The 19,851-nt window shown below is 42.2% G+C and overlaps 1 protein-coding gene across 1 annotated transcript in view; it reads right to left on the bottom strand.

Moving 5' to 3' along the window:
* The window catches only part of LOC141086085 (uncharacterized), a 43,969-nt gene that overhangs the window by 23,552 nt on the left and 566 nt on the right, over positions 1-19,851 (bottom strand). The window contains exons 2-3 of the mRNA XM_073571778.1: positions 19,686-19,845; positions 19,121-19,580 (exon numbers count right to left, since the gene is read on the bottom strand). Of these exons, the coding sequence (XP_073427879.1) occupies positions 19,121-19,580; positions 19,686-19,845 (620 nt within the window). The remainder of the gene's footprint in view (positions 1-19,120; positions 19,581-19,685; positions 19,846-19,851) is intronic.

The raw sequence follows: 19,851 nt of genomic DNA on the forward strand, positions 1-19,851 counted from the left end.
AAACAGAGGCTAAAAAAAAATTTTTGTGAAAAAAAGTACTTTTTTTTACGGATCAATTTGTGATGCACCTGGGGGTTCAAAGTGCTCATTATGCATCTAGACAAGTTCCTTGGAGGGTCTAGTTTCAAAAATGGGGTCACTTGTGGGGGTGATCCAATGTTTAGGTGCACGGGGCTCTTCAAACGCGACATGGCAACCGCTAAATATTCCAGCATATTTTCCATTCAAAAAGTCAAATGGCGCTCCTTCCCTTCTGAGCCCTGCCGTGTGCCCAAGCAGTGGTTTATGATCACATATGAGGTATAGGTGTACTCAGGAGAAATTGCCCAACAAATTGCAGGATTCATTTTATCCTGTTGCCCATGTTAAAATGAAAAAATTGATGCTAAAAAAAAAGTTTGTTGGAAAAATTAAAATGTCCATTTTTTCCTTCCACATTGCTTTAGTTCCTGTGAAGCACCTGAAGGGTTAATAATCTTCTTGAACATAGTTTTGAGTAGCTTGAGGGGAGCAGTTTTTAGAATGGTGTCACTTTTGGGTATTGTCTGCCATATAGACCCCTCAAAGTGACTTCAAATGTCAGGTGGTCCCTAAAAAAAATGGTTTTGTAAATTTTGTTGTAAAAATGAGAAATCGCTGGTCAACTTTTAACCCTTATAACTTCCTAATAAAAAAATATTGTTTCAAAAATTGTGCTGATGTGAAGTAGAAATGTGGGAAATGTTATTTATTAACTATTTTGTGTCACATAACTCTCTGGTTTAACAGAATAAAAATTCAAAATTTGAAAATTGCGAAATTTTCAAAATTTTTGCCAAATTTCCATTTCTTTCACAAAGAAACGCAAAAAATTATCAACCTAAATTTACCACTAAGATGAAGCCCAATATGTCATAAAAAACATTCTCGGAATTGCTAGGATACATTGAAGCGTTCCTAAGTTATTACCTCATAAACGGACACTGGTCAGAATTGCAAAAAATGGCCTGGTCATTAAGGTCAAAATAGGCTTGGTCTTGAAGGGGTTAAAATATTTTTTATTTATGGTTTATTTGTAAATTCTAATTGATTTGTTATGAATTTGTGAATACACATCATTCTTATATTAAACCAATGACTACTTTATATCTTTATTAAAACTTGTTTTTTCTGCCTAAACTTTTTTTGGTTTTAACTTCTCTATTCCCTTGCTTTATATTCTCCTTTGTATTTGGCTGTATTGCTGCTATTTGAAGTGTAATACCACACATGATATAGGAAATAACATTTATAAGCACAATTTTTGCTAATTTATTTAAATGCATATCATAAACCATTTTTTAGATATTGAATATTTGTTTTGTTAGTTAAATTTTATATCCATATACACCTCATTTCTTATTTTGTAATTTTTTGGCAAGGGGAATGATTTAAAAAAAATACCCGAGGGTAGTTTGCACGTTAATGACCAGTCCAATTTTTTACAATTCTGACCACTGTCAATTTATGAGGTAATAACTCTGGAACTCTTCTATGGATCCTGGTGATTCTGAGAATGTTTTTTTCATGACATGTTGTACTTCATGATAGTGGTAAAATTTATTTGATATGATTTGAGTTTATTTGTGAAAAAAATGGAAATTTGGCCAAAATTTGGAAAATTTTGCCATTTTCCAAATTTAAATTTGCAAGCCCTTAAATCACAGAGATATATCACACAAAATACTCAGTAAGTAACATTTCCCCCATGTCTACTTTACATCGGCACAATTTTGGAAATAAATTTTTTTTGTTAGGAAGTTATAAGGGTTAAAAGTTGACCAGCGATTTCTCATTTTTACACCATTTTTTAAGGACCACATCACATTTAAAGTCATTTAGAGGGGTATATATGATAGAAAATACCCAAAAGTTACACCATTCTTAAAACTACACCCACCAAGGTACTCAAATCACATTCAAGAAATTAAACCCTTCAGGTGCTTCACCAGAATTTTTGGAATGTGGGAAAAAAATGAACATTTACCTTTTTTAACAAAAAATGTACTTCAAATCTAATTTTTTTCATTTTCACAAGGGTAACAGTTGAAAAATGAACCCCAAAATTTGTTGTGTAATTTCTCTTGAGCATGCCATTAACCCATATGAGGCATAAAACTTTTTGGGCGCACGGCAGAGCTTGGAAGGGAAGGAGCGCCATTTGACTTTTTGAATGCAAAATTTGCTGGAACAATTTGCGCATACCATGTCACGTTTGTAGAGCCTCTGATGTGCTGAAACAGTGAAAATCCCCCACAAGTGACACCATTTTAAAAACCAGACCCCTCAGGGAACTGATCTAGATTTGTCGTGAGCACATTGAACACTCAGGTGCTTCACAGAAGTTTATAACCTTGAGCCATAAAAATTAAAAAATCTAATTTTCTCCACAAGTATGTTTTTAGCTCAAAATATTGCATTTTTATGAGCAATAGGAAAATTTACACCATACAATTTGTTGTGCAATTTCTCCTGAGCAAGCTGATACCCCATATGAGGGAGAAAATCACTGTTGGGGCACACAGGAGAGCTTGAAAGGGAAGAAGCGCCATTTGACTTTTTGAATGCAAACTTTGCTGGAAAAATTGGTGGATGTCATGTCACGTTTGGAGAGCATCTAATGTACATCAACACTGAAAATCCCAGTCAAGTAAAACCATTTTGGAAACTAAACCCCCTCAGGGAGCTAATCTAGATGTGTGGTGAGCACATTGAACTCTCAGTTGCTTCACAAAAGTTTGAAATGTTAAGCTTTAAAAATATAAAAAATTAAAATTTTCCCCACAAATATGTTTTTAGCACAAAATATTACATTTTCATAGGGGTAACAGGAGAACTTGCACCTTACAGTTTGTAGTACAATTTCTCCTGAGTATGCCGATACCCCATATGTGTGGGAATACTACTTTTGAGGCACAGTGCAAAGCTCAGAAGGGAAAAGGCACCGTGTTAGAGTTCAGATTTTGCTGGAGTGGTTTGAGGGCCTCATGTCACATTGACAGAGCCCCTGAGGTGCCAGAACAAGAGAATCCCTCTATATCTGAACTCATTTTACAAACTGCACTCCCCAATGAATTCATCTAGGGGTGCACATGTGTCTCACAGAGTTTTATACCACTGAGCAGTGAAGAAAGAATAAATTACATTTTTATCACTAAAATGTTTTATGTCCAAGTTTTTAATTTTTCTAAGGGCAAATAGGACATTTTTTTACAACAAACTGAGGTCCAGTACCCTACATGTAACAGGAAATATGTTTCAGGTATAGTGCAAAGCTCAGTAGGCAAGGGGAACCAGATTTTACAGTTATGGTTTGCAGGTGCCATGACCCACTGTGAGAACCCATGAGGTGCCTGAACATCAGAACCCCCATAAGTGACCACATTTTACAAACTACACCTCTCAATGAATTCATCTAGGGGTGCAGTGATCACATTGACACCATGGGTATGTCACAGAGTTTTATACCATTGGGCAGTGAAGACAAAATAACTACATTTTTACCACCATAATTTTATTTCAGCCCCAGATTTTACATTTTCATACAACAAGTAGGTAAAATTGGCAGCAAGATTTGTTCCACAATTTCTGTTGGACATGGCAATACCCCATATGTGGCAGAACAGTACTTTTTAGCCATGCGGAGAGACACTCAAGAGGAACTGAGCGCTATTTGCCTCCTGGAGCACAGATTTTCCTAGAACAATTTGCAGACTCCATATATAGATCTCCTAATTGCTTGAAGAGCAGAATCCCCTCTCGAGTGACCTATGCCCCTTGTGGAATTTATCTACAAGTGCTACAAGTGTAGTGTTGATTTTGACTCCATGGGTATTTTTTCAGTCACAAGTATGTTATGCCCAACCCGTGCTTCTGAAGGCATGCACCCATAAGTTAGGTGGGCTCTCGTCACTTCAAAAATGCCAAGCGTGGATGCAATATGTGGTTTAGGTACACTGTGAGGCTCAGAAGGGAGGGGGGCATTTGGATTTGGAAGCGCAGAATTTGCTGAATTTCTTTTGGTGAGTGAGGAGCCATTTTGTTTTTCCAGAGCCTTTGTGCTACCAGTAACATGGAAGCTCCCTATATTTCTGTTAACAGATGATGGATCTGATTGGGGGCTAGCTTTTTTTTGTAAATTGAGTTGAAGCTTTTTTTGGGAACATTTTACATAACATTTGGGATCACATTTATCTGGCACTCTACGCCAAGCACTTACTTTGGGGTTTCCATCTAAATCTCCAAGAGACATGATTCAGATGAAACAACTGAAGGATCCGTTCACTATAATGAGGTAGCAGAGTTACTCTGGACTCCATCTGGCCTTTGTTCAGTGGTGTCCTTCTTTTCAGAAGTGCACAAAACTGTGGCCAATGGCACTTTTATGCAATCCTAAAAAGATGGACACTGCCGGATCATAGGTCAGACTGCATCCACAGTGCCTCCATATTCATCATTATAGGGAATTTTTTGCCGTGGGTTCTGCCTGATTAATGTATTTCAGAGATTTACACAGAAACCACGGGGGAAGCACTCAGCGCAGAGTGCAGGATAAATGTGTGCCAAGGCTTACTACAAACTTTGCGATGCAGAATTAAAAAATCAGCAGCATGTGAAGAATTGTTTTTTTTTATTTTTACGCCATTCCTCGTACAGTATAAGCAATTAGGTGACTTTATTCTTTGGGTCGATGTGATTACAGCGATACCAGATTTATATCGGGTTTTTATGTTTGGCAGCTGTTAAACAATAAAAAGCTTTTTATTTCCAAAAATAGTTTTTGCATTACCACATTTTGAGAGCTATAATTTTTCTGTATTTTTGCCCACAAAGTCATGTGAGATCTTGTTTTTTGAGGGACGAGTTGACTTTTCATTGGTACTATTTTTGGGTACATGATATTTTTTGATCGCTTTCTATTCTGATTTTTGGGAGGCAGAATTAACAAAAACTAGCAATTCAGGAATTTCTTTTGGGGGTTTATGCTATTCGGTGTGTGGTAAAATTGATAAACGAGTTTATTCGTCGAGTCAGTACGATTAGAGCAATAACTCATTTCTATATTTTTTACGTTTGTTTTACACAATTAAAACTATTTTATAGGAAAAATAAATATTTTTGCATCGCTTTATTCTGAGAGCTATAACTTTTTATTTTTCTATTGATGGAGCTGTATGGTGGTTTTCTTTTTGAGGGACAAGATGACGTTTTCAGCGGTACCATGTTTATTTATATTCTTTTTTAATCGCGTTTATTTCACTTTTTGTTCTGCGGTATGATGATAAAGCATTGTTTGCTGCCTTGTCTTTTATTTATATTTTTATGGTGTTCACTAAAAAGGTTAACTAGTGGGACAGTTTTATAGGTCGGGTTGTTGTGTACTCGGCAATTCCAAATATGTGTAGTTTTATTGTTCAAATTTTTTTCATTCAAATATTTACTTAGCGGTCTAAAATATTTTCAGTTTTTTATTATTTTTGATTTTTTTATATTTTTACAATTGATTATTTTTTTTTTTAATTTTTTCTATTTTTTTTTAACTTTGTCCCACTATGGGACAATCATTTTTTGCAGGCTGATCGCTTCTACCACATGGGGATGCTGTAGAAACTGTCAGTTCTGCACTGACAGACAAACTTGCTCATCATGCACTGGGCATAATCAGTAAGTATGTTAGGTCTGGCGACCCAGATGTCATCATGGCGACATTGGGTCACCATGGCAATGATCGGGACACCACATCACGCTGTGGGGTCTCCGATCCAAAGGTCTGTAGGAGATTTACACCAATAAGAACTAACACACACCCACAGAGAAGAGAAAATTTGAGACAAGCCCTCTGCCAACTCCCAGAATGCTGCGATCTCATTCAAAAACAGCATTTCATAAAATAAAAATGCCGGGAACGGTCTGTGACCGCTCCTGACACTTAGTGCCAGGTGTCAGATGTCAGAATCAGAGTGCATGAGCAATTGCGCAGACGTTATAATCTGGGTCAAATAGGCCCAGGGCTCATGGATGGATTATTACATCTAATGTCAGAAAGGGGTTAACCTCTTTACTCCCATGGTAGTTTGCATGTTAATGACCAAGCCAATTTTTATAATTCTGACCAATGTCAATTGATCAGGTTACAACTCTCGAACGCTTCAATGGATCTCACTGATTCTGAGAATGTTTTTTGTGACATACTATATTTCATGACAGTGTTAAAATTTCTTAGATATAACTTGTGTTTATTTGTGAAAATGAGTGGAAATTTAGCAAAAATTTTAAAAGTTTAGCATTTATTAAACTTTGAATTCTTATGCTCTTAAATCAGAGAGATGTGTAACACAAAATAGTTAATAAATAACATTGCCCACATGTCTACTTTGCATCTGTGCAATTTTTGAAAAAAATTGTTAGGAAATTATAAGGGTTTAAAATTAACCAGTGATTTCTCCCTTTCCCAACAAAATTTGCAAAACCATTTTTTTAGGGACCGCCTCACATTTGAAATGACTTTGAGGAGTCTATGTGATAGAAAATACCCAAACGTGACACCACTATAAAAAACTGCACCATTCAATATGCGCAACACCACATTCAAGAAGTTTATTAACCCTTCAGGTGCTTCACTGGGATTTTTGGAATGTGGAAAAAAAAATGAACATTTAACTTTTTTTCACAAAAACTTTATTCAGATCCAAAATTTTTTATGTTTACAAGGGTAACAGGAAAAAAATGGATCCCAAAATTTGTTGTACAAGTTCTCCTTACAATGCCGATACCCCTTATGTGGGAGAAAATCACTATTTGGGCACATGGCAGAACTCGGAAGAGAAGGAGCATCATTTGACTATTTGAATGCACAATTTGCTGGGACAATTATAGGATGTCATGTCGTGTGGAGTTCAGATTTTGTTGCAAAAGTTTGAAGATAGCATTTCACAATGGCTGAGCCCCTGAGGTGCCAGAATAGCAAAAAAACCCATGTGTGAATTCATTCTTCAAACTATGCTCCCCAAAGGATTCATATAGGGGTGCAATGATCATATTGACACCACATGTGCTTCACAGAATTTTATAAAATTGGGTGGTGAAGAAAGAAAAAAAATTACATTTTTACCACTAAAAAGTTGTTTTAGCCCCAAGTTTTTAATTTTCTAAGGGCTAATAGGATTTTTTTCTTCACCAAACTGAGATCCATTTTTTCTTGAGTGTGGCAATTAGGCTAGTTTCACATTAGCGTTTTTTTGCGCAGCGCATCGTGCGCATAAAAAACGCAAAGAAAAACGCAAAACAAACGCGCGTTTTTTTTCGTCATGCGCACGCTGATGGGTCAAAATAACGCAGCGTTACTTGCGTTTTACATGCGTTTTTGCATGTGGTTGCGTTTTTTATGCGCATGCGTTTTTAGGTGTGACATTTCACAATAGAAAAATCCTTGAACACCAATGGGTCACCAGTGGGCGTGTGTCATTGGAATGTTTTATAGACCCTGTACTGCTGAATTCATCAGATTTTGCTGCTGTTTCCGGTGTCAAGATGGACCTGCGTCTGGATAATTTCCGCTTCAAGCTGGATCTTGACATCGCGCTGTCTCAGGCGTATGCCTTTTGTTGCCAGCAAGAAAGGGAGAGGGAGAGACAGCAGAGACGGCAGCGGCGTCGGTTTTGGAGGCATCCAATCATCGAACTCCGGGCAAGCCGTGGAGCATATCACACGCTGTACAGCGAGCTACAGGAAAACCCGGAGAAATTTGCTGACTATATACGGATGTCCCAGGAAAGCTTCCTTGACTTGCTGGGTATGGTTGAAGGAAACATCCAGAGAAGGGACACTCAGCTCCGGCGTGCCATTCCTCCCGAAGAAAGGCTCCTTGTCACCTTACGGTATGTATGTTGTTATGTTTGCATAATTTTTTTGGCATTTTCCATTTTTTTTTTTTAGTCAAAAAAATTAGGGTTTTTTTTGGCTATTGAATTTTAACATTATTTTTGGGAAATTGCTTTTTTGCATAATGGTTTTTCTTCTGTCATGTACTAATCCCATTTTTTTTTTTGATCCAAAAAATTAGGTTTTTTTTTGGCTATTGAATTTTAACATTATTTTTGGGAAATTGCTTTTTTGCATAATGGTTTTTCTTCTGGCATGTACTAATCCCAAGCCTTTATAACATTTTTTTTGCTATGTTGTATTAAAAAAAATGCAAAATAGTTAGGCCATGTACTTTTTTAATTTCAGTGTTTTTAGTAATACCCAAGACAGAAATATAATTATTTTTTCTTTTTATGTTTGGCAGGTTCCTGGCAACTGGAGAGAGTCTTTCATCCCTGCATTTCCAGTACCGGCTGGGAATCTCTACTTTATCCGGGATTGTTGCCGACACCTGCAGGGCTCTGTGGGATGTTCTGTGTCCGGAGTTTCTGCGATTGCCCACTGCCGAAAAGTGGCTTCAAATATCAGAGAAATTCTGGGCAGTCTGCAATTTCCCGAACTGCCTAGGAGCGGTGGATGGGAAGCACATCCAGATCACAAAACCTGCAAGAAGTGGCTCTGAGTACTACAACTACAAGAAGTACTTTTCCACAGTCCTAATGGCCATTGCGGATGCAGACTGCCGGTTTGTGGCGGTGGACATAGGGGCATTCGGACGGGGCAACGATTCACAGACTTTTAAGAACTCTGATATGGGCTGGAGGTTGTACGGCAACCATTTCAATTTTCCACTGGCACGGCCTCTTCCCCAAACCCAAACTCCACCACTGCCATTTGTAGTGGTTGGGGATGAGGCATTTCAGATGTGCCCAAACCTGCTGAAGCCGTACTCCAGCCGTGACTTGGACCACCCCAAGAAAATTTTCAACTACAGGCTTACAAGGGCTGTAGAGTGCGCCTTTGGCATTCTAGTGTCCAGATGGCGAATTCTCAGCACCGCCATCAATCTCAAAATGGAAACAGTGGATGAGGTGGTGAAGGCATGTGTGGTTCTGCACAATTTTGTTATGGCAAAGGAGCGGCCGAACTTTGACATGGATGAGCCTGCTGCCAACCCTTTGCCAGATTTTACTCAGCACCCTCTTCGGTCCTCAGTCGAAGTTGCCCAAATGAGGGACCAATTTGCGGACTTCTTTTTATCCGATGTGGGTCGTGTAGCATGGCAGGATCAAATGGTTTAATAGTTTTGTTGTTTGTTAAAAATAAAATACATGTTTTTTTATACCTGTATCCAGTGTACTGTGTCTTAATAAACTCCACTACTCACCTGCCCAGGTTAAAGTAAAGAAAGGGAAACCACCATAAAAAAAAAAAAATATATATATATATATATATATATAAATATATATATATATATATATATATATATATATATATATATATATATATATATATATATATATATATAAATATATATATTAAAAAGAGAGAAGAGCCAGCATTGCCAGTGGTCAGAACGCATAACATGAGGTGCATATGCACATATCTTACTGCATTCAAAATGAGACATTTAGCAAAATATTGATCAATATATTGAGCCACCCCGCCACGCCAAGGCAATCTCATATGGGGGGTCCTACTCTACATTTTTATTTATTCACTGTGCCATTGCGGCCTCCTAAATGTTTTAAAAGCAAGACCATATCAAATGAAATCCATACTTGAATAGAGTTGAGCGATACCGTCCGATACTTCAAAGTATCGGATCGGAATGGATCGGCCGATCTTTAAAAAAAGTATCGGTATCGCCGATTCCGATACCGGAAGTCCCATTCAAGTCTATGGGACTTCCGGTATCGGAATAAGAAAAACCCTGTTTTTGCCTTGTACAGCCTCTCTGGGGTCTGTACGGGCCTTTCGGGGGGCTGTGCCGGCCTGCCAGGGGGTCTGTGCAGGCTCCGGTGGTCTGTGCCGGCCTGCCGGGGGGCTGTGCCGGCCTGCTGGTGGTCTGTGCAGGCTCCGGTGGTCTGTGCCGGCCTGCCGGGGGGCTGTGCCGGCCTGCCGGTGGTCTGTGCAGGCTCCGGGGGGCTGTGCCGGCCTGCCGGGGGGCTGTGCCGGCCTGCCGGTGGTCTGTGCAGGCTTCGGGGGTCTGTGCAGGCATCGTCCGATGGGACTACAAGTCCCATCGGGCGATGCCTGCTACCATGACAGTGATTGACACATTAGCCAATGATGGGACAGTAGTAGTCCCATCATCCGGCTAATGTGTTAAATGTTAAAAAAAAAAAAAAAAAAAAAAAAAATACTACATGCATGCTACATACAAACTACATGCTACATACATACTACATGCTACATACATACTACATGCATGCTACATGCATGCTACATACATACTACATACATACTACATGCATGCTACATGCATGCTACATGCATGCTACATACATGCTACATACATACCACATACATACTACATACATACTACATACATACTACATGCATGCTACATACTACATACATACTACATACATACTACATGCATGCTACATACATACTACATGCTACATACATACCACATACATACTACATACATACTACATGCTACGTACATACTACATATATACTACATGCATGCTACATACATACTACATGCTACATACATACCACATACATACTACATACATGCTACATGCTACATACATACTACATATATACTACATGCATGCTACATACATACTGCATGCTACATGCATACTACATACATACTACATGCTACATACATACCACATATATACTACATACATACAATACATTCATACAATACATACATAGACATACAGTAAATATAACATAGAGTAACATACTTACCAATACTTGTCACATTGTTCCCCGAAGCCATTGTCTTTTCCGGAATAAATATTAACATAACAAACCACAAAAATACTCACCCACGATCCGAAGCAGTCCACGAGTGTGTCCCACGACGATCTTGGGTAGAGAACTGCAGCATCAGCTGTTGCTGCCGTTCTCTACGGGCTGCAGGAATCCAATGACGGAAGGTAGGTATCCTTCCGCACTGTATTCCTCCGCCACTTAAAAAAAAAAAGTCCCTAGTCTCACTTTATGCCATTGCTGTGTGGGAAATTCCCACGCAGCAATGGCATAAAGTGAGACTAGGGACTTTTTTTTTTTTTTTAAGTGGCGGAGGAATACAGTGCGAAAGGATACCTACCTTCCGTCATTGGATTCCTGCAGCCCGTAGAGAACGGCAGCATCATCTGATGCTGCAGTTCTCTACCCAAGATCGTCGTGGGACACACTCGTGGACTGCTTCGGATCGTGGGTGAGTATTTTTGTGGTTTGTTATGTTAATATTTATTCCGGAAAAGACAATGGCTTCGGGGAACAATGTGACAAGTATTGGTAAGTATGTTACTCTATGTTATATGTACTGTATGTCTATGTATGTATTGTATGTATGTAGTATATATGTGGTATGTATGTAGCATGTAGTATGTATGTAGTATGTATGTAGTATGTATGTAGTATGTATGTAGTATGTATGTGGTATGTATGTGGTATGTATGTGGCATGTATGTGGCATGTATGTAGCATGTATGTAGCATGTAGTATGTATGTAGCATGCATGTAGTATATATGTAGTATGTATGTAGCATGTAGTATGTATGTAGTATGTATGTGGTATGTATGTAGCATGTAGTATGTATGTAGCATGCATGTAGCATGCATGTAGTATGTATGTAGCATGCATGTAGTATGTATGTAGCATGCATGTAGTATGTATGTAGCATGCATGTAGCATGCATGTAGTATGTATGTAGCATGTATGTAGTATGTATGTAGTATGTATGTAGCATGTAGCATGTATGTAGTATGTATGTGGTATGTATGTAGCATGTAGTATGTATGTAGCATGCATGTAGCATGCATGTAGTATGTATGTAGCATGCATGTAGTATGTATGTAGCATGCATGTAGCATGTATGTAGTATGTATGTAGTATGTATGTAGTATGTATGTAGCATGTAGCATGTATGTAGTATGTATGTGGTATGTATGTAGCATGTAGTATGTATGTAGCATGTATGTAGTATGTATGTAGCATGCATGTAGTATGTATGTAGTATGTATGTAGCATGCATGTAGTATGTATGTAGTATGTATGTAGTATGTATGTAGTATGTATGTAGCATGCAGTATGTATGTAGCATGTATGTAGCATGTATGTAGTATATATGTAGCATATATGTAGTATGTATGTAGCATGTAGTATGTATGTAGCATGCATGTAGTATATATGTAGTATGTATGTAGCATGTAGTATGTATGTAGCATGCATGTAGTATATATGTAGTATGTATGTAGCATGTAGTATGTATGTAGTATGTATGTCGTATTTTTTTTTTTTTTTTTAACATTTAACACATTAGCCGGATGATGGGACTACTACTGTCCCATCATTGGCTAATGTGTCAATCACTGTCATGGTAGCAGGCATCGCCAGATGGGACTTGTAGTCCCATCGGACGATGCTTGCACAGACCCCCGGACATCAGCACAGCCCCCCGGCAGGCCGGCACAGCCCCCCGGCAGGCCGGCACAGACCCCCACAGGGTGCACAGACCACCGGCAGGCCGGCACAGCCCCCCGGCAGGCCGGTACAGACCCCCACAGGGTGCACAGACCACCGGCAGGCCGGCACAGCCCCCCGGCAGGCCGGTACAGAGCCCCACAGGGTGCACAGACCACCGGCAGGCCGGCACAGCCCCCCGGCAGGCCGGTACCGACCCCGGGCAGTCCACACAGCCCCCCGGCAGGCCGGCAGAGACCCCCGGAAGGCCCGAAATGACGGCGCATCATGTTGCGCACACACCGCGCATCATTATGACGTCAGGTCGTCAATCAACTTTGAACTTCCGATTCCGATGCCGAATTCCGATATTGAAAAAATATCGGAAGTCGGTATCGGAATTCCGATACATCAAGTATCGGCCGATACCCGATACTTGCGGTATCGGAATGCTCAACACTATACCTGAAGCATATCTGCATCACTCCCGTGCAGCCAGATGGAGCAGGTGCAGATGAAGGCCAACCAGGTCTGAACACAGACATCTCAGGTTTGACCTCCACACACTGCCTGACCAGCAAACAACGATGAAGGGCAACGCAGGCTCAGACATGGATGCAAAAATAAATAAAGCCTGGGGCAGGGCGGGGCTGCCGTGAGTGTGCACAGCAGCCTAGATCAATCACAATAAACACAGAAAAGATGGCGAACATGACCCAGCGTGCACGGCAACAGTGGTGGTCAGCCACAAAACCAATTTGCAATAAAAAGAGAGAAGAGCCAGCACTGCCAGTGGTCAGAACGCATAAAATGAGGTGCATAAGAACATATCTTACTGCATTCAAAATGAGACATTTAGCAAAATATTGATCAATATATTGAGCCACCCCGCCATGCCAAGGCAATCTCATATGGCGGTCCTACTCTACATTTTTATTTATTCACTGTGCCATTGCGGCCTCCTAAATGTTTTAAAAGCAAGACCATATCAAATGCAATCCATACCTGAAGCATATCTGCATCACTCCCGTGCAGCCAGATGGAGCAGGTGCAGATGAAGGCCAACCAGGTCTGAACACAGACATCTCAGGTTTGACCTCCACACACTGCCTGACCAGCAAACAACGATGAAGGGCAGCGCAGGCTCAGACATGGATGCAAAAATAAATAAAGCCTGGGGCAGGGCGGGGCTGCCGTGAGTGTGCACAGCAGCCTAGATCAATCACAATAAACACAGAAAAGATGGCGAACATGACCCAGCGTGCACGGCAACAGTGGTGGTCAGCCACAAAACCAATTTGCAATAAAAAGAGACAAGAGCCAGCACTGCCAGTGGTCAGAATGCATAACATGAGGTGCATATGCACATATCTTACTGCATGCAAAATGAGACATTTAGCAAAATTTTTATCAATATATTGAGCCACCCCGCCACGCCAAGGCAATCTCATATGGGGGGTCCTACTCTACATTTTTATTTATTCACTGTGCCATTGCGGCCTCCTAAATGTTTTAAAAGCAAGACCATATCAAATGCAATCCATACCTGAAGCATATCTGCATCACTCCCGTGCAGCCAGATGGAGCAGGTGCAGATGAAGGCCAACCAGGTCTGAACACAGACATCTCAGGTTTGACCTCCACACACTGCCTGACCAGCAAACAACGATGAAGGGCAACGCAGGCTCAGACATAGATGCAAAAATAAATAAAGCCTGGGGCAGGGCGGGGCTGCCGTGAGTGTGCACAGAAGCCTAGATCAATCACAATAAACACAGAAAAGATGGCGAACATGACCCAGCGTGCACGGCAACAGTGGTGGTCAGCCACAAAACCAATTTGCAATAAAAAGAGAGAAGAGCCAGCACTGCCAGTGGTCAGAACGTATAACATGAGGTGCATATGCACATATCTTACTGCATTCAAAATGAGACATTTAGCAAAATATTGATCAATATATTGAGCCACCCCGCCATGCCAAGGCAATCTCATATGGGGGTCCTACTCTACATTTTTATTTATTCACTGTGCCATTTCGGCCTCCTAAATGTTTTTAAAGCAAGACCATATCAAATGCAATCCATACCTGAAGCATATCTGCATCACTCCCGTGCAGCCAGATGGAGCAGGTGCAGATGAAGGCCAACCAAGTCTGAACACAGACATCTCAGGTTTGACCTCCACACACTGCCTGACCAGCAAACAACGATGAAGGGCAACGCAGGCTCAGACATGGATGCAAAAATAAATAAAGCCTGGGGCAGGGCGGGGCTGCCGTGAGTGTGCACAGCAGCCTAGATCAATCACAATAAACACAGAAAAGATGGCAAACATGACCCAGCGTGCACGGCAACAGTGGTGGTCAGCCACAAAACCAATTTGCAATAAAAAGAGAGAAGAGCCAGCACTGCCAGTGGTCAGAACGCATAACATGAGGTGCATATGCACATATCTTACTGCATTCAAAATGAGACATTTAGCAAAATATTGATCAATATATTGAGCCACCCCGCCATGCCAAGGCAATCTCATATGGGGGGTCCTACTCTACATTTTTATTTATTCACTGTGCCATTGCGGCCTCCTAAATGTTTTAAAAGCAAGACCATATCAAATGCAATCCATACCTGAAGCATATCTGCATCACTCCCGTGCAGCCAGATGGAGCAGGTGCAGATGAAGGCCAACCAGGTCTGAACACAGACATCTCAGGTTTGACCTCCACACACTGCCTGACCAGCAAACAACGATGAACGGCAGCGCAGGCTCAGACATGGATGCAAAAATAAATAAAGCCTGGGGCAGGGCGGGGCTGCCGTGAGTGTGCACAGCAGCCTAGATCAATATCAATAAACACAGAAAAGATGGCGAACATGACCCAGCGTGCACGGCAACAGTGGTGGTCAGCCACAAAACCAATTTGCAATAAAAAGAGACAAGAGCCAGCACTGCCAGTGGTCAGAACGCATAACATGAGGTGCATATGCACATATCTTACTGCATGCAAAATGAGACATTTAGCAAAATATTGATCAATATATTGAGCCACCCCGCCACGCCAAGGCAATCTCATATGGGGGGTCCTACTCTACATTTTTATTTATTCACTGTGCCATTGCGGCCTCCTAAATGTTTTAAAAGCAAGACCATATCAAATGCAATCCATACCTGAAGCATATCTGCATCACTCCCGTGCAGCCAGATGGAGCAGGTGCAGATGAAGGCCAACCAGGTCTGAACACAGACATCTCAGGTTTGACCTCCACACACTGCCTGACCAGCAAACAATGATGAAGGGCAACGCAGGCTCAGACATAGATGCAAAAATAAATAAAGCCTGGGGCAGGGCGGGGCTGCCGTGAGTGTGCACAGCAGCCTAGATCAATCACAATAAACACAGAAAAGATGGCGAACATGACCCAGCGTGCACGGCAACAGTGGTGGTCAGCCACAAAACCAATTTGCAATAAAAAGAGAGAAGAGCCAGCATTGCCAGTGGTCAGAACGCATAAAATGAGGTGCATATGCACATATCTTACTGCATTCAAAATGAGACATTTAGCAAAATATTGATCAATATATTGAGCCACCCCGCCACGCCAAGGCAATCTCATATGGGGGTCCTACTCTACATTTTTATTTATTCACTGTGCCATTGCGGCCTCCTAAATGTTTTAAAAGCAAGACCATATCAAATGCAATCCATACCTGAAGCATATCTGCATCACTCCCGTGCAGCCAGATGGAGCAGGTGCAGATGAAGGCAAACCAGGTCTGAACACAGACATCTCAGGTTTGACCTCCACACACTGCCTGACCAGCAAACAACGATGAAGGGCAGCGCAGGCTCAGACATGGATGCAAAAATAAATAAAGCCTGGGGCAGGGCGGGGCTGCCGTGAGTGTGCACAGCAGCCTAGATCAATCACAATAAACACAGAAAAGATGGCGAACATGACCCAGCGTGCACGGCAACAGTGGTGGTCAGCCACAAAACCAATTTGCAATAAAAAGAGACAAGAGCCAGCACTGCCAGTGGTCAGAAAGCATAACATGAGGTGCATATGCACATATCTTACTGCATGCAAAATGAGACATTTAGCAAAATATTGATCAATATATTGAGCCACCCCGCCACGCCAAGGCAATCTCATATGGGGGGTCCTACTCTACATTTTTATTTATTCACTGTGCCATTGCGGCCTCCTAAATGTTTTAAAAGCAAGACCATATCAAATGCAATCCATACCTGAAGCATATCTGCATCACTCCCGTGCAGCCAGATGGAGCAGGTGCAGATGAAGGCCAACCAGGTCTGAACACAGACATCTCAGGTTTGACCTCCACACACTGCCTGACCAGCAAACAATGATGAAGGGCAACGCAGGCTCAGACATAGATGCAAAAATAAATAAAGCCTGGGGCAGGGCGGGGCTGCCGTGAGTGTGCACAGAAGCCTAGATCAATCACAATAAACACAGAAAAGATTGCGAACATGACCCAGCGTGCACGGCAACAGTGGTGGTCAGCCACAAAACCAATTTGCAATAAAAAGAGAGAAGAGCCAGCACTGCCAGTGGTCAGAACGTATAACATGAGGTGCATATGCACATATCTTACTGCATTCAAAATGAGACATTTAGTAAAATATTGATCAATATATTGAGCCACCCCGCCACGCCAAGGCAATCTCATATGGGGGTCCTACTCTACATTTTTATTTATTCACTGTGCCATTTCGGCCTCCTAAATGTTTTTAAAGCAAGACCATATCAAATGCAATCCATACCTGAAGCATATCTGCTTCACTCCCGTGCAGCCAGATGGAGCAGGTGCAGATGAAGGCCAACCAAGTCTGAACACAGACATCTCAGGTTTGACCTCCACACACTGCCTGACCAGCAAACAACGATGAAGGGCAACGCAGGCTCAGACATGGATGCAAAAATAAATAAAGCCTGGGGCAGGGCGGGGCTGCCGTGAGTGTGCACAGCAGCGTAGATCAATCACAATAAACACAGAAAAGATGGCAAACATGACCCAGCGTGCACGGCAACAGTGGTGGTCAGCCACAAAACCAATTTGCAATAAAAAGAGAGAAGAGCCAGCACTGCCAGTGGTCAGAACGCATAACATGAGGTGCATATGCACATATCTTACTGCATGCAAAATGAGACATTTAGCAAAATATTGATCAATATATTGAGCCACCCCGCCACGCCAAGGCAGTCTCATATGGGGGGTCCTACTCTACATTTTTATTTATTCACTGTGCCATTTCGGCCTCCTAAATGTTTTTAAAGCAAGACCATATCAAATGCAATCCATACCTGAAGCATATCTGCATCACTCCCGTGCAGCCAGATGGAGCAGGTGCAGATGAAGGCCAACCAGGTCTGAACACAGACATCTCAGGTTTGACCTCCACACACTGCCTGACCAGCAAACAACGATGAAGGGCAACGCAGGCTCAGACATGGATGCAAAAATAAATAAAGCCTGGGGCAGGGCGGGGCTGCCGTGAGTGTGCACAGCAGCCTAGATCAATCACAATAAACACAGAAAAGATGGCAAACATGACCCAGCGTGCACGGCAACAGTGGTGGTCAGCCACAAAACCAATTTGCAATAAAAAGAGAGAAGAGCCAGCACTGCCAGTGGTCAGAACGCATAACATGAGGTGCATATGCACATATCTTACTGCATTCAAAATGAGACATTTAGCAAAATATTGATCAATATATTGAGCCACCCGGCCACGCCAAGGCAATCTCATATGGGGGGTCCTACTCCACATTTTTATTTATTCACTGTGCCATTTCGGCCTCCTAAATGTTTTAAAAGCAAGACCATATCAAATGCAATCCATACCTGAAGCATATCTGCATCACTCCCGTGCAGCCAGATGGAGCAGGTGCAGATGAAGGCCAACCAGGTCTGAACACAGACATCTCAGGTTTGACCTCCACACACTGCCTGACCAGCAAACAACGATGAAGGGCAGCGCAGGCTCAGACATGGATGCAAAAATAAATAAAGCCTGGGGCAGGGCGGGGCTGCCGTGAGTGTGCACAGCAGCCTAGATCAACCACAATAAACACAGAAAAGATGGCGAACATGACCCAGCGTGCACGGCAACAGTGGTGGTCAGCCACAAAACCAATTTGCAATAATTAGAGAGAAGAGCCAGCACTGCCAGTGGTCAGAACGCATAACATGAGGTGCATATGCACATATCTTACTGCATTCAAAATGAGACATTTAGCAAAATATTGATCAATATATTGAGCCACCCCGCCACGCCAAGGCAATCTCATATGGGGGGTCCTACTCTACATTTTTATTTATTCACTGTGCCATTGCGGCCTCCTAAATGTTAGGAGTGGAGGTCAAACCTGAGATGTCTGTGTTTAGTCCTGGTTGGCCTTTATCTGTACCTGATCCATCTGGCTGCACGGGAGTGATGCAGATATGCTTCAGGTATGGATTGCATTTGATATGGTCTTGCTTTTAAAACATTTAGGAGGCCGAAATGGCACAGTGAATAAATAAAAATGTAGAGTAGGACCCCCCATATGAGATTGCCTTGGCGTGCATGACAGTCAACTGGAGGTCAGGGGTAAGGTGTTCCGCCGTGTCCCGAGCTATTTGGGTATAAAAATGATGCGCTGGTCTGGCGAGGTCGACTTCCAGGCGCTCAAGGCGACCCTCGATAGACTTGTAGCGTTGGTCCAAAAGGAGGAAACCACTCTCAAGTCTATCGGAGAGTGCCTTGAGGCTACTCTGAAAGACCGAGCTCAATTCAACGAACTCGGGCATGAGAGGCCTGTCCGAGGTCCTCTGCCGCTGCTGGCGGGAAGTGCCCGCAAAACCAGTGGCAGAGACCTGGGACAGGGGAACACCTGAGCGACCAGCTTCCTGGTCTCCAGATGACTGTGGTGCAGACCTGCAAGGTGCTTCCTCGCTGATGGATGGCTGGGAGGGGTCCGGGGCAGCTTGATGAAGGACCGCTTCGGGCCCAGGTTGCAGGGTGCTGCTCCAGGTGCTGTGAAAAGAAAAGAAAGAAATTACTACCATAAATTAACAATCGCCAACTCCTGTGGAATAGAAAAGCACAGAATAAAACACAATACAACTAGAAAATACTTACGTTCGGGAGGCAAGGACCGGTCTTAAAAATGCCAAGGCACGATGGTATCTGTACTTCGTGCCGGTCCTTGCCGCAGCACCACTGCGAACCTGATTCTCCTGACGGATATCCCTGTTGAAGCGGTCCTTCATCGAGCGCCAATGGGTTCTGACTTTGTTCACTGTGG

This window comes from Dendrobates tinctorius, unplaced genomic scaffold (genome assembly GCF_039654945.1).
Source record: "Dendrobates tinctorius isolate UK_male_01 unplaced genomic scaffold, ASM3965494v1 ptg000030l, whole genome shotgun sequence".
Classification (NCBI taxonomy): domain Eukaryota; kingdom Metazoa; phylum Chordata; class Amphibia; order Anura; family Dendrobatidae; genus Dendrobates; species Dendrobates tinctorius.